The sequence below is a fragment of the Musca domestica genome, unplaced genomic scaffold (assembly GCF_030504385.1).
Source record: "Musca domestica strain aabys unplaced genomic scaffold, Musca_domestica.polishedcontigs.V.1.1 56, whole genome shotgun sequence".
Classification (NCBI taxonomy): Eukaryota; Metazoa; Arthropoda; class Insecta; order Diptera; family Muscidae; genus Musca; species Musca domestica.
Genome location: NW_026712356.1, coordinates 1,090,370 through 1,106,822, shown reverse-complemented (window position 1 = coordinate 1,106,822; position 16,453 = coordinate 1,090,370). Strand labels below are relative to the sequence as shown.

The following is a 16,453-nucleotide window of genomic DNA, read 5'->3' as shown; positions in this document are numbered from 1 at the left end:
TAGGTATTTTTTTCTAAATTATATGACTTGCCCCTCTCTCTCCCTCCTTATTAAAAAAAAAATAGATAATATTAGTCGGCGATAACATCTTTTTCGTAAATCTCAGAGAGAACATTTCCATACTTTGATGATTATAAACTCATCTCAGAATAAATATACTCATACAGCCAAGTCCACACCAAAGCCAAGTACAAACAACAAAATGCTCGGTGTCGTAGTAAACCGAAGTAAAGCTGTGTTCGACAAGGAACAACATTTCATCGACAATTCTCCCCCTGTATACTAGCCAAGTTCTCGCAACTCAGGGCGACTTCATGCCACACATACCTTTTCAGGTTTGGTTTCCTTTTTTTTCTCACTCAACTGATACCACCCTAGCCTGGCTGTAGCTATCTACTACCCACTCACTAAGCCATGTTTTCAGAATGGTGGTTAACTTGGTTTTGTATTCTTGTTTTCTTCTCTTCTTCATATTCACATAACTGGAGTGTGTGTATGTGTGAGTCCGTATGGGTTTAGAATTTTTTTTCTAGAGACAATGAATTTCAAAACGTAAAGCAGAACGCATGGTCGGTTCATCGCTCGGTCGGTTGGTCGTCTTCTTCTTTTTCTTCTCAGACATCAACAATTGTTGTTAACCATGTTAAGCTAGTATTACCACCAGAGATGATGGGGCAAGCACGTGTGTTTTGTTGTATGAGTGTTTGTCTTCAAGTGCGTATGTATGCGACTAAACAGAAAAATATAATAAACTCAATAGGCCTGCCACTAGCCAGCCAGCCATCCAAACACAGTTATTTTTTTTCTACGCTGCCTGCTCGTTGCTTGTTGAAAATTCTGAACTCCTGGTATTTTCTGCTCATCTTCATTTTCTAAACATCTAAACAACGCTCGCTCACTCACTCATTCCTCCAACGTATTATTATTATGGTTGCAGTGTTTCTAATGCCTAAGCAATGTAGTCAGTCGTCATTTTTTTTGTTGGTATCATAATTTTCCAAAAACCTCCCAACCCTCACTATTGCTGCCATTGAAATGAGAGATTTTTATATTGGTTTGCGCCAAAACACGCAAGAAAGGTTAGGATGTACATATTAGAGTTGCCATCTTGAAGTCTGGGTAGCTGTGGTAAGAGATCTTCGTTTTACATTGCCAGTCGGAAAGGGAATATGAATAAATTACACTTATATTTCTCGAATTTTTTTAAAACAAAAAAAAAAAAAAAAAAAACACAAAAGTCGACTTATGACAATTCTCGGATATTGACTCTGTGAATAGCATCCTCCCAAAAACAAGTTGCTCTAAACAGAACATGTCTTTACTGCTCTGATAGTCGCTGATGAGATTTTCTTTAAAACATCTGATAATGCTCTGTTAGTCTTGGGAAAATTGATCTTAAAAAACTTATGATCAACTAAAATTCTGCAGATCCTTCAAAATTTATTAGTTTGAAATCCTGAGGGTCCCTGAAAATACAGGGTGAGCTAAAAAATGCAACAACGTCTGAATGAAACCAAAAAATGTCGGAAACATCAAATTTTAGAATAAGTTTAGATTTGTTCGAATTGATTACCTTTGGCACGAATAATGGCCTTCAAATGGCCAATGAAACCGTCACCGTCAATCTGCCCGAATGTTGCTCTGCGGTATTTTGGCCCATTCCAGACAAAGCGCTTGCTTGAGGTGAACTACACTTTGTTATTTTGTGGTGCCAACCTTGCTTTCCAAATTACTCCTAACACAATAGTCCAACGGATTGTTATCCGGAGTTTTTGGTGGCCATTGTGCGCTGAAAATGAAGCGTGGAACCTCATTTTCTAACCATTCTTGGATGGCGCGTGCTGAGTGCGATGGTACGGAGTCCTGTTGGAATGTCTTAGGCCTTGCTTGCCCAAGGACGGTCGATTAATACGAGCGGAAAGCGAACATCGGCTGTTATGGCGGCCCACACCATCACCATGGCCGGCGCTTGAGTTCTGGTGGCCAAACGAAGGTGCACACTTCAGCTGACCTTTTTGGCAAGTAAACACGATCATTTAATTTGTTTCCAAACTGCTGGACAACGAATGTTTTCTCATCGAAGAAAACCAAGCCAAGCGATGCAACTCTTTAACTCTTTTGAGTCTATTTTCTTTCTGTTGCGGTGTAAGTTGTTGCACTGTTTGGAATGTCAATGGGTTTACCCCGAGCTCATTTTTCAATATTTGCCGAAATGAATATTGTGAGGTTTTCAGCTCACGAGCCATTTTTCGGCCACCGCGACGCGAGTTTCGATCAAGTCGCTTCTTTACTTTTCGAACCATTTCTACTGATGTTGCTGTTTTCTTTCGTCCACTTCCTTGACGTCGGGCTACGCTACCAGTATCACGGTAACGAGCGATGGTACGAGACACAAGAGATTTATTCATTCATTTAAATGCTGGGTGCTCTAACGATAGCCACTTGTGGTTTTCCAGCCAAATATTAAGAAATTACCCTATCACGCTTGAATTCCATCACGAATAACTTTTTTCTGGAAAATTCTCACAAAAATGCTTATATATATAACGAACTGTCACTAGAATAATTTTAACAGCTGTCGGACGAGTGGTTGAGAAATGACAGCAGTCTGCAGCTGGTTGCAGTTTTTTCATCTTAGATGTAGATGAAAATGAATGTAGGAGCTATTATGATTCATTAGTTCTCTTCAAACTTCTCACCTTGGAATATATGTAGATCAGATGTACATTTGGGATATGTTGGTCCAATCTTCTGGTATGTCCCTCAAAAAGGGTATACAAGAACGAATGGTCTGAGGGAGGACTTCCTTGACTTTTTCGATTAGAAGAGCCAATTATTTAGTACTGGCTTTTTAGAACCACCTTTATACAAATGTGTGTCCCAACTAGGCAAGACATATGTTACCCATGTAAAATTTACAAAAATGTCCGAAAAATAACCTTTTTTAGGTATTCCTTACCTTCGTCCCGGTTTGCCAAACAAATGAGTGTTTTAATTAAAAATATTAAATTTTTAATTCCTAGTCCCAAAATTTTTATTCTTCCTACAAAGAAAATCTTCAGCTTTTTGATTTTTTTTTTTTGTTGATTCTCCTTTCATTTCCCGTGGTCTAGTTTAATAATCATATTCCATGCTCTTGTTATACCCTACACCACAAGGTGGTCAGGGTATTATGTCTTTGTGCATTTGTTTGTAACAGACAAAAGGTCCATGTATTTTTGTAAACAAAGTACAGTTCGCATTTATTGCCCTATCCAGATGAAATTTTGCACAAATCATTTGTTTGGCCCAAGGACGAACCCTATTGAAAAATCGGTCAAAATTTAGATATAGCTCCCATATATATCTTCGTCCGATTTGCCTTTTTTGTGCACCAAACGTGTAATATCAGTCCGAATAGTATGGAATTTTGCACGTACGATCAGATTGGACCTAAAAATAAGTATGCCAAATTTGATCGAAATAGGTTCAGATATAGCTGTAGCTCCCATATACATTGTTCATCCGATTTGTTATTTTTGTCCTCCGCAGTCGTAATATGCACCCTGTAACAACAATATTTGGGGAAATATATCAAATACAGCTCAGAAATACATTTGCTAACTTTTATCGAGATCGGTTCAGATTTGGATATAGCTCCCATATATAACTTCGTCCGATTTACCTACCAAACGTCTAATATTTGGCCAAATTGGATGAAATTTGGCACTTACGACCGAATTGAGTCTAGAAGGTAGTATGTCAAATTTGGTGAAGATCGGTTCAGATATAGATATAGCTCCCATATATACTGTTCATCCGATTTGTCATATTTGTTACCCACAGCCGTAATATGCACTCCAACGAGTGCATACCCATGATATTCAGGGAAATATATCAAATACAACTCAGAAATATTTTTGCCAAATTTTAACGAGATCGGTTCCGATTTGGCTATAGCTCCCATATATATTTTTATCCGATTTCAAATTAATTTTGCACCAAATGGGCAAAACAAGTCCGAATTTAAAAGATACAAGTGCTTCGGCATATTTAGTCCTTTGAACTTTAAATTATAATTATAATCATAGAGTGTATGATTAAATTCTTCCATAAAAACTTTTAATTGTTATGCGCAGCTCTACTAAATTAGCAAAGTGGTGTAGGGTATCATAAAGTCGGCCCCGGCCGACTTTAAGACTTTCTTTACTGGTTTTTATTTTATTAAATGAAAGCAAAAAATGTCGGAAATAGCATCAAATTTTAGAATAAGTTTAGATTTGTTCGAATTGGTTAACTTTTAGCACGAATAATGGCCTTCAAATGGCCAATGAAACCGTCACCGTCAATCTGCCCGAATGTTGCTCTGCGGTATTTTGGCCCATTCCAGACAAAGCGCTTGCTTGAGGTGAACTACACTTTGGTATTTTTTAGTGCCAACCTTGCTTTCCAAAATACTTCAGACAGAATAGTCGAACGGATTGGAATCCCCGGATACCATTGGTGGCCATTGTGCGCTGGAAATGAAGCGAGGAAACTCATTTTGTATCCATTCTTGGGTGGCGCGTGCTGAGTACGATGGTACTGAGTCCTGTTGGAATGTCTTAGGCCTTGCTTGCCCAAGGACGGTCGATTAATACGAGCGGAAAGCGAACATCGGCTGTTATGGCGGCCCACACCATCACCATGGCCGGCGCTTGAGTTCTGGTGGCCAACCGAAGGTGCACATTTCAGCTGAAAACGAATGTTTTCTCATCGAAGAAAACCAAATACGGCAGTTCACCACGATCAAGCGATGCAACTCTTTATCTCTTTTGAGTCTATTTTTTTTTGTTGCGGTGTAAGTTGTTGCACTTTTTGGAATGTCAATGGGTTTACCCCGAGCTCATTTTTAAATATTTGCCGAATGGAATATTGCGAGGTTTTCAGCTCACGAGCCATTTTTCGGCCACCACGACGCGAGTTTCGATCAAGTCGCTTCTTTACTTTTCGAACCATTTCTGCTGAAGTTGCTGTTTTCTTTCGTCCACTTCCTTGACGTCGGGCTACGCTACCAGTATCACGGTAACGAGCGAGACACAAGAGATTTATTCACATTTAAATGCTGGAGTGCTCTAACGATAGCCACTTGTGGTTTTCCAGCCAAATATAAAGAAATCACACTATTACGCTTGAATTCCATCACGAATAACTTTTTCTGGAAAATTTTTACCAAAATGCTTTGTACGCTTGTAAACAATATAACGAACTGTCACTAGAATAATTTTAACAGCTGTTGGACGAGTGGTTGAGAAATGACAGCAGTCTGCAGTTGGTTGAAAAGTAGGTGAGAATGAATGTGGGAGCTGTTATGAAAATTTAAGTGATTCAATAGTTCTCTTCAAATTTCTCACATTGGAATATATGTAGATCAGATGTACATTTGGGATATGTTGGTCCAATCTTCTGGTATGTCCCTCAAAAATGGTATACATGAACGAATGGTCTGAGGGACTTCCCTGACTTTTTCGATTAGAAGAGCCAATTATTTAGTACTGGCTTTTTAGAACCACCTTTATCCAAATGTGTGTCCCAACTAGGCAAGACATATGTTACCCATGTAAAATTTACAAAAATGTTAGAAAAATAACGTTTTTTAGGTATTCCCAACCTTCGTCCCGGTTTACCAAACAAATGAGTGTTTTCGTCAAAGATATTAAATTTTTAATTCCTAGTCCCAATATTTTTATTCTTCCTACAAAGAAAATCTTCAGCTTTTTAATTTTTTTGTTGATTCTCCTTTCCATTTCCCATGGTCTAGTTTAATAATCATATTCCATGCTCTCGTTTTTGTTTGGAAAACTTTGGACAATTCGTTTCGGTTAAAAAATTGTCTTCGCTCATCCTACAGGCAATTAATCTTCCGCCAAATTAAGATTTCTAATAATCTTTGCTGTTGTTTTTTTATTTTTCATGCAGTCGTCCTTTCTATTTTGCTCCAATAAAATGAAATTCAGAACATCAACTACAACATCCCGATTAAATGGCAATAAAGCGAACTAGAAACGCCAACCACAAAAAAAAAGAAAATGAAGAGAAAAAAACTAGGATTCGTGATTTTAATAAATGGATCGTCATCATTTGAAAGTCATTTGGCATGATTGTTAAAATCTCTCCGGCGGAAGAGACTGGGGTAGGAGTAAGGAGGACAAAATGGAAAAGTAATCTGTAACACCTTTAACATTCATCCACGTTCAAAGCAAAACAGCAGACAGACAGAAAAAAAAACGTTTGTGAATGTTAACATTTTTGTGTTTGATGGTCTGTCTCTAAGCCAAGTCTAGTGGGGGAGGGGAGGGTGAAGCATGATACCCCTAGATACCCTAAACATGAATTAAATTACCCACCTTTTATTTCACTTTAGTGAAAGACATGGTAATACGATCATCCACATCCACATTCAACCTCTGGACATGATCTCTCCTCTGCTCGTTGTAGAGTAGCAAGAACTGGCTGCTTCGTTGGCGGTATCTCTTGCTTACCGCAACGTTGACTTTGTCGTCTAACTTCAGCATCAGCATGTCTTCGTCATCATTTGTTGCTTGCAGATGTAGGTCTTCCAGATGATGATGGTGCTTCGTTGGAACGGCAACCATCTATCTCATCCATTACATTCACCTATGGCCAATTTGAAAGTAAAGATTGTTTGCCTTTGTAAGCTCGGGAAGAGGGAAATGTCAGCCGGCTGACTGGCAGCAGGTGCAGGGGAGTAGAGATGGCCAGATGCACAGCATGTTGTACTTTAATATTTCATTGTTACAAATGGCATGAAATTGTAAATTTATTACTCCTCAATATGCAGTCTGACGTGGCACTTAGTCATAGCATCACATCCGCCACCATCCAGCACCACCGTCAACAACAACGCCACTTTGTCTATGTGTCAGTCAGTCAGTTAGTCAGTCTGAGCGAACGAACGAAAGAAGGAACAAACCTCTAAACTAGAAAAAAGGAAATATAATATTGTGGTTGCAGGAACAGTTTGCATCCCGCCATCCAACCTAGGCATTCAGTCAGGTACTCCATACCAAAAATGGATTTTCATTTGAAAACATAGCTTCATAATCTTATTCCTGAAATAATTCAAATCTCCTTCATTCCCAAGACATTTTTTGGGGAGAGGGATAATATCAGCAGAAGGGGGGGGGGGAGGGGGGCAGCACTTTCTTTATCCCCTGTTTAGACTTTTTTGTGGTGTTTTCATTTTTGTGTCTTACTTCTTTCACATTCGTGAGTTGCATGTCATCAACGTTCCTTTTTCCCCTCTTCTTTTTCCTTTTTTTTGCTATGACAGCCCTGATGACGCTGATGAAGAAAGATTATGTTTTGCCTTTGATAGTTTGGCCTTTGTTTTTCTTTGGGCTTTGGTGTTGTATGACTTGATTTGCTTGTTGTTGCACAAAAATCGTGCAACAAGTTTAGAGAAATAATGTTGGGACGCCCTAGATTTGGGTTACTTACAGTTGTTGGTGTTTTTGTTTTTCCATCAACGTTTTGTTTTTTTTCTTTCAAAATTATTAATTTTCCAAATGTTTTTCGTCTTTTTTTTCAGAATTTCTTCAGACTCCATCGTTTACGGAAATTGGGCTTGAGTGACAATGAAATTGCTCGTTTACCTCCGGATATACAACATTTTGAAAATCTTGTGGAACTGGATGTTTCACGCAATGGTAAGTCCACTCTTTAGTACAGTTAATTTGAATTTAAACAATTTGAGGACCGTCAAAATGTTTGTATGACCAAGGATTCAATACACCCTCCAGCGAGCGACGATCGGCTGTTATGGCGGCCCACATCATCACCATGCAAAAAATTCCTAAGTCTGAAATTCTTTTCGACTATAAGGTCCACAGATTCGGAAAGTACTCCTCGAGACCTTTCATTTGTGCTCAGCCACGACACCGCTTCATTTTTAAATATTTTATTCTCGGTTTAAATGTAGAGTTAAGGGTTTCAAAGTTTTTCAACGTAAATTTTAATTAGGTTTTCATTCAGTGATTTCATTTTAAATTTTTTAATTTGTACGGAAAATTATGAAATTTGATGAAAACTAATATAATTTAATTTACCTTTAATTTTTCTTTGGTTTACTACTCCCTCTCTCTATCTCTCTCTCTCTCTCTTTATTAACCCTTTGCGAACCGGAGAAAAAATCACCTTGTTTTGTGTCTTTGCTAATTAAATTTAAATTTATCTTGACGGACATGCAGGCGCTTGAGTTCTGGTGGCCAACCAAAGGTGCTGAACTCTTTGGCAAGTACACAGGATCATTTTGTTTGTTACGAACTGCTGGATAACGAATGTTTTCTCTTCGGAGAAAACCAAATTCGGCAGTTCACCACTTTCGGCCAAGCGAAGAAACTCTTTAGCTCTTTGGAGTCTATTTTTTTCCGTCAAGGTGTAAATTTTTGGACTTTTTGGAATTTCGATGGCCTTATCCAGAGCTTATATTTCAATATTTGGCGAATGAAATATTGCGATATGTTCCGATTCAACGCGGGTTCCGATCAATTCGCTTCTTTACTTTTCGAACCATTTCTGCTGATGTTGCTATTTTGTTCCGCCCATTTCCTTAACGTCGGACTTTTTAACAGCTGTCGGACGAGTGGCTTAGAAATGACAGCAGTCTGAAGTTTTTCTATCTCACCCTGTATAACTTTAGTATAAATTTTTAAAGAATATTGAAAAATGTTTGCGTCTTTGCTACTACAATTTTAAATTGATCGTCATGGATATTATTTTTTTTTGGCAACTTAGGCAATTATTTCCTCAGCTTTATGGCGGCTATAGGGGGTGTATATCATTTGTTAAGGTCGAAACTTGTCTCATTGAAATAATGGTCTTATACCTTAGTTCTCTTTAGACCAAGTCCAAAGGTAGAAATATTCTAAATCAAATTTCATTGTGGGTCTCTGAACAAGAGGAATTTTATGTTTTTTTTATGCTAGAGAGGATATATATCATTTGATACGATCAAAACGTGCCTAGTCGAAATTTTGAATAATTACAACTCTTATAAAATGTGATGTGATGAGAGTCCGATTGTCTTCAAACTCAAGAACTTTTTATAAACTCAAGATCTGGTATTAAGATGGAATATAGCGGTCAACTCCTTCTGGTACCTCCCCCTCAAAAGGTCGAAATTTTGAATGACCATTAAGCTCACAAAACGACGAAATTAACGTCCGATTCCATTTAGACTTTGCACATCTAAATATTTCCTTCAACACAGGATCTGTTATAAAGATGGTAGAGATCGGACCATTCCTTCTGGTACACCCCCTACAAGGGTTAAAATTTTGAATATCCATGAAGGTCATACAACGCGAAATGAGCACCAGGTTCTATTTATATTTCACACATCCCATTATTTTTACTGACGCAAGGTCTGTTGTGAAAATGGGATATATCGGTCCACTCCTTCTGGTACCTCTCCCCCAAAGGTTTAAAATTTTGAATATCCATGAAGCCCACAAAAAAAAAAAAAACGAAATTAATATCCGATTCCATTCTAGACTTGGTAAATCTTAATATTGCCATCAACACCAGATCTGTTATAAAGATGGTAGAGATTGGACCATTTATTTTGCTACCTGTCCCCCCACATAGGGTTCAAGATTTTGAAAAACAAAACTCTCCAAGAAAGCGAAATAAGCATCCAACTCTCAAATTTCACACATACAAGATCTGTTGTAAAGATGAAATATATCTGCGAACCCCTTTCTGGTACCTCACCCACAATGGGTCACAATTTTCAATACTTTTATCTGTCATAACTTGCGAAACAAGTCAGCGATTCTTCACAACTTGCTATATCTAAATATACGTCTCTCAACCAGAAACCTGAGATGAATATGGAATTTATGATTTCCCATAAATTGGATATAAATGTTCTATGTTCTTGTAAGTTTGCCCATACCAACCCGTTTATATGTACATAAAAAACTGCAACAAAGTCAAACGCCATCATTTTTACATTTTTTAAACTTTATTGAATGAAAGCAAAAAATGTCGGAAATAACATCAAATTTTAGAATAAGTTTAGATTCGTTCGAATTGGTAACTTCTGGCAAGAATTATGGCCTTCAAACGGCCAATGAAACCGTCACACCCTGTCCGAATGTTGATCTGCGGTATTTTGGCTCATTTCCGGCGAAGTGCTTGCTTGAGATGATCGACACTTTGGCATTTTTTAGTGCCAACCTTGCTTTCCAAAATACGCAGACAACGGATTAGTATCCGGAGATTTTGGTGGCCATTGTGCGCTGGAAATGAAGCGAGGAACCTCATTTTGTAACCATTCTTGGGTGGCGCGTGCTGAGTGCGATGGTGCTGAGTCTTGTTGGAATGTCCAAGGTCTGCGGCCAAAATGTTTGCGTGCCCAAGACTTTAATACACCCTCCAGAATATTTTCGTGATAATATTCGGTTTTTATTCTGATGCCATGGTCGATTAATACGAGCGGAGAGCGCGAACCATCACCATGGCCGGCGCTTGAGTTCTGGTAGCCAACCGAAGGTGCAAATTTTCAGCTGACCTCTTTGGCAAGTAAACACTATAATTTTGTTTGTTTACAAACTGCTGGACAACGAATGTTTTCTCATCGGAGAACACCAAATTCGGCAGGTCACCACTTTCGGTCAAGCGAAGACACTCTTTTTTATACCCTACACCACAAGGTGGTCAGGGTATTATGTCTTTGTGCATTTGTTTGTAACAGGCAAAAGGAAACGAGATAGACCCATAGTTCCTTTTGATGATCTGCATAGAATTACATTCGGAGTCGATTTATGCATGTCCGTCCGTCCGTCTGTCCGTCCGGCCGTCTGTCCATGTATTTTTGTAAAGAAAGTACAGTTCGCATTTACTGCCCTATCCAGACGAAATTTTGCACAAATCATTTGTTTGGCCCAAGGACGAACCCTATTGAAATTGGAGATAATCGGTCAAAATTTAGATATAGCTCCCATATATATCTTCGTCCGATTTTCCTTTTATTGTGCACCAAACGTGTAATATCAGTCCGAATAGTATGGAATTTTGCACGTATGATCAGATTGGACCTAAAAATAAGTATGCCAAATGTGATTGAAATCGGTTCAGATATAGATATAGCTCCCATATATATTGTTCATCCGATTTGTTATTTTTGTCCTCCGCAGCCTTAATATGCACTCTGTAATAACAATATTTGGGAAAAAGTATCAAATACAGCTTAGAAATACATTTGCTAAATTTTATCGAGATCGGTTCCGATTTGGATATAGCTCCCATATACAACTTCGTCCGATTTACCTTTGATTGTGAACCAAAAGTCTAATATTTGCCCAAATTGGATGCAATTTGGCACTTACGACCGAATTGTGTCTAGAAGCTAGTATGTCAAATTTGGTGAAGATCGGTTCAGATATAGCTATAGCTCCCATATATACTGTTCATCCGATTTGTCATATTTGTTACCCACAGCCGTAATATGCACTCCGTAACAATAATATTCAGGGAAATATATCAAATACAGCTCAGAAATATCTTTGCCAAATTTTATCGAGATCGGTTCAGATTTGGATATAGCTCCCATATATATTTTTATCCGATTTCAAATTAATTGTGCACCAAATGGGCAAAACAAGTCCGAATTTAAAAGATACTAATGCTTCGGCATATTTAGTCCTTTGAACTTTAAATTATAATTATAATCATAGCGTGTATGATGATTGAATTCTCCCATAAAAACTTTTAATTGTTATGCGCAGCTCTACTAAATTAGCAAAGTGTTGTAGGGTATCATCGGGCGGGGCCGACTTTAAGACTTTCTTTACTGGTCTCTTTTGAGTCTATTTTAGTTTTACCCCGAGCTCATTTTTCAATATTTGCCGAATGGAATATTGTGATATGTTCAGCTCATGAGCCATTTTTCGGCCACTGCGACCCTGGTTTCGATCAAGTCGCTTCTTCACTTTTCGAACCATTTCTACTGATGTTGCTGTTTTCTTCAATCCACTTCCTTGACGAGCGATGGTACGAGACACAAAAGATTTATTCTCATTTATATGCTGCCAAAACATTTATATCCAGTCAAATATAAAGAAATCACACGCTTGAATTCTATGCTTTTTCTATGTTTTCTAATAAATTTACATAATTCGCTTAAAGTGGATAAAGGATGGATTATCCGTAATCCCGATTGTCACAACAAATTATTGTTTTGAAATATTTGTTTGAAAAAGTCTCCCTTCTTCTCATCCTGATAGTTGATAAGACATTAAAAAAGTGATACTAAAGACCACATATGGCTGTGACATGTATGTATGCATGTATGAATACACATGCTTGGTGAAGAACAAAAAATGGATACCATTGTGTTCTTTAGTCACTCAGTCAATATCCAGTTATTCAGTCACACAGACATTTTCATTGATTCACATCTCTTTGAGATGGGGAAAGAATGGAAATCTAATAATGTCATGCATGTAGTGTGTGTGTACAGGGTTTTTTGTATATGTTCTTGTTCTTTTTTGTTTTTGTTCTGTTATTATGGACGTGATGCAATAACAACACCAGCATCAGCAACAATACCAACGGCAGTAATGAATAAAATAATTGTATATTGACTGGATTTGTATCACCATCACTTCCAGAGCAGAATCTTCCATTTAGTGGATTCTGTGGCAACAGGCGCCTGTCCAAGCTATGCATTGGAGACATCAGAGTGGCAACAGCAGCAGTAGTAGTTTCTGCTGTTGCTGCAAGCAAGCAATACAATTCAATTACTTGTTCGTTTGTTTGTTTTGATGCCTCTAAGATAATAGATATGGAAACCTAAAGATGTATGAAGCATCAAAGATAGAGGAAAAAAAAACGTACAACAATAATAAAATTAATTAAAATGTTTTGCGGATTTGTATTATCTTCTGCTCTCCACTGTTGTTGTCGTCGACGGTGACTCAATGAATGGAAGCTGATATATATATTTTTATAGTTACAATAAAGTCGACATGAACAACAGAAAACTTAATTGTATTACTATTATCATTGTCAAACAAATAATCTTATTAGTGAACATATTGTCAAACAGCTAAAAGAATTAAGTACAAAAAAAAACAAGTGATGATGTCCTTCGACGGAGTAATTTAATTGTCATAATAAATGAAAGTTATCTGGTTCTTCCTGGTAATTGTTAATTAGGTTTTATGTTTTTGTGAAATTTATTGTAAAAGAATATGGAAGAACAGAAGCAAGCTATAGCAAGGGTTTAGACTTTAAATCAATCAGTTCAGTTTTTAAGAGAACAAATGTTTGACGATAAAAGGCCATTTGCAGACGTTCTGTAGACAGAAGCAAGAAGGAAAGTATTTTTTAAGTGGTCTATGTCCAAGAACATCTTCTACGGTTCATTCATGCAAAAAAAGACCTTCTGCAAGTCCTCCATGTCTAGAAGGACGCATGTCTAAAATAATGCAGAAGTCCAGTCCTTTTCAGGACTTTTGAAGCTAGAAATAATTTACTTTGATAGATCTTCTATAACTAGAAGACCATTTAGAGGGCCTCTATAGGTCTTTTTAAGGATAAACAAAATTTACAAGAGGTCTATATTTAGGAAACCACGACTTCTGTGGCTACAATACCGATTACAGGTCTTCCGTAGTTAGCAGACCTTTTTATACCATCTTTAGCCATATGGCTACAGTGGGGCAAAGACATAGAGGTGTAAAGATAGGACAATACAGAGTCAAAATATGGCAAATCTGTGAAAATACCTCTGTTGTTACGATATCATATCAATATAGCTACCAATGTTAACTGATTTAAACCGCTAAGGCAATATGCAATTAATTGAGAAGGTCTTCGAAATACAATTTTGAAACCAAAATTTTTGATTTTTAAAATTTGTATTTATTATTCGTTTCTACAATTGCTGTTTTTATATTAACATGTCTCTGCCATGAACTGTTACTCATGCCCGTCAAGATAAATTTAAATTTAATTAGCAAAGACACAAACTAAGGTGATTTTTTCTCCGGTTCGCAAAGGGTTAATAAAGAGAGAAAGAGAGGTAGAGATAGAGAGAGGGAGTAGTAAACCCGAGAAAAATTAAAGGTAAATTAAATTATATTAGTTTTCATCAAATTAAGTCTACATTTAAACCGAGAATAAAATATTTAAAAATGGTCTCGAGGAGTACTTTCCGAATATATGGACCTTATGGTCAAAAATAATTTCAGACTTAGGAAATTTTTGAATTTTCTGAAGAATTATCGCTCAATTTTAGGGAAATTGCTGATAAAAGGGTCCAGAGAACAGAAACTAAAAACGAAGCGTTGTCGAGGCTGCGGACAAAGGGAAGGTCTCGAGGAGTACTTTTCGAATATGTGGACCTTATAGTCAAAAAGAATTTCAGACTTAGGAATTTTTTGAAGATTTATCGCTCAATTTTAGGGAAATTGCAGATAAAAGGATCCACAGAACAGAAACTAAAAATGAAGCGGTGTCGAGGCTGGGCACAAATGAAAGGTCTCGAGGAGTACTTTTCGAATATCTGGACTTTATAGTCAAAAAGAATTTCAGACTTTGGAATTTTTTGCATTTTCTGAAGAATTATCGCTCAATTTTAGGGAAATTGCAGTTAAAAGGGTCCACAGAACAGAAACTAAAAATGAAGCGGTGTCGAGGCTGGGCACAAATGAAAGCTCTCGAGGAGTACTTTTCGAATATGTGGACCTTATAGTCAAAAATATTTCAGACTTAGGAATTTGTTGAAGTTTCTGAAGAATTATCGCTCAATTTTAGGGAAATTGCAGATAAAAGGGTCCAGAGAACAGAAAGTAAAAATGCAGCGGTGTCGAGGCTGAGCACAAATGAAAGGTCCATATATTCGGAAAGTACTCCTCGAGACCTTTCATTTGTGCCCACCCTTGACACCGCTTGATTTTTAAATATTTTATTCTCGGTTTAAATGTAGAGTTAAGGGTTTCAAAGTTTTTCAACGTAAATTTTAATTAGGTTTTTATTTAGCGATTTCATTTTAAATTTAATATTTGTATGGAAAATTATGAAATTTGATGAAAACTAATATAATTTAATTTACCTTTAATTACTACTCCCTCTCTCTCTTTCTCTCTTTATTAACCCTTTGCGAACGGGAGAAAAAATCACCTTGGTTTGTGACTTTGCTAATTAAATTTAAATTTATCTTGACGGACATCTGTTACTCTTAGTATTGTAGAAACCAACAATTTGCTCAAAATGCATTTTGTTTAGTCTTTACAATTTCAAGTCTTTGCAAAGGGTATACAGGGTGAGTTTTTAGAATAAGTTTAGTTTATTCGAATTGGTCACGAATTATGACCTTCAAATGCCAATGAAACAGTCACACGCTACCCGAATGTTGCTCTACGGTATTTTGGCCCATTTCCGACGAAGCGCTCGCTTGAGGTGATCATCACTGTGGTATTTTTTAGTGACAACCTTGCTTTCCATAATACTCCAGACACAATAGTCCAACGGATTGGTATCCGGAGATTTTGGTGCGCTGGAAATGAAGCGAGGAACCTCATTTTGTAACAATTCTTGGGTGGCGCGTGCTGAGTGCGGTGGTGCTGCGTACTGTTGGAATGTCCAAGGTCTGCGGCCAAAGTGTTTACGTGCCCAACGCTTCAATACACCCTCCAGAATATTTTCGTGATAATATTCGGCATTTATTCTGATACCACGGTCAATTAATAAGAGCGGAGAGCGACCATCGGCTGACATGGCGGCCAACCGAAGGTGTACATTTTCAGCTGACCTCTTTGAGAAGTAAATACGATCATTTTGTTTGTTTACAAACTGCTGAACAACGAATGTTTTCTCATCGGAGAAAACCAAATTCGGCAGTTCACCACTTTCGGCCAAGCGAAGCAACTCTTAGTTCTTTTGAGTCTATTTTCTTTCTGTTGCGGTGTAAGTTCTTGAACTTTTTGGAATTTCAATGGCTTTACCCCGAGCTTTGCCGAATGGATTATTGTGATAAGTTCAGCTTCGGTAACTGCGACGCGGGTTTCGATGAAGTCGCGTCTTTACTTCTCGAAACATTTCTGCTGATGTTGCTGTTTCCTTCCTTCCACTTCCTTGAAGTCGGGCTACGCTACCAATATCACGGTAACGAGCGATGGTACGAGTCACAAAAGATTTATTCACATTTAAATACTGCAGTGCTCTAACGAAAGCCACTTGTGGTTTTCCAGCCAAATATAAAGAAACCACACTACTTCGCTTGAATTCCATCCCGAATAACTTGTTTTCTGGAAAATTCTGACTAAAAAGGCACTGGAATAATTTTAACAGCTGTCGGACGAGTGATTTAGAAATTTAGCAGTCTGAAGTTGGTTGCACTTTTTTCATGTCACCCTGTATACCCTCCATACTATGTATGGTGGAGCACATAAAAATTACCAAA

The 16,453-nt window shown here is 37.5% G+C and overlaps 1 protein-coding gene across 1 annotated transcript in view; it reads left to right on the top strand.

The window, feature by feature from the left end:
- The window catches only part of LOC101895704 (uncharacterized), a gene marked incomplete in the record, with an annotated part of 445,807 nt that overhangs the window by 58,529 nt on the left and 370,825 nt on the right, over positions 1–16,453 (top strand). Inside the window, 1 exon segment of the mRNA XM_059128648.1 lies at positions 7,571–7,688. Coding sequence (XP_058984631.1) covers positions 7,571–7,688 — 118 coding nt within the window.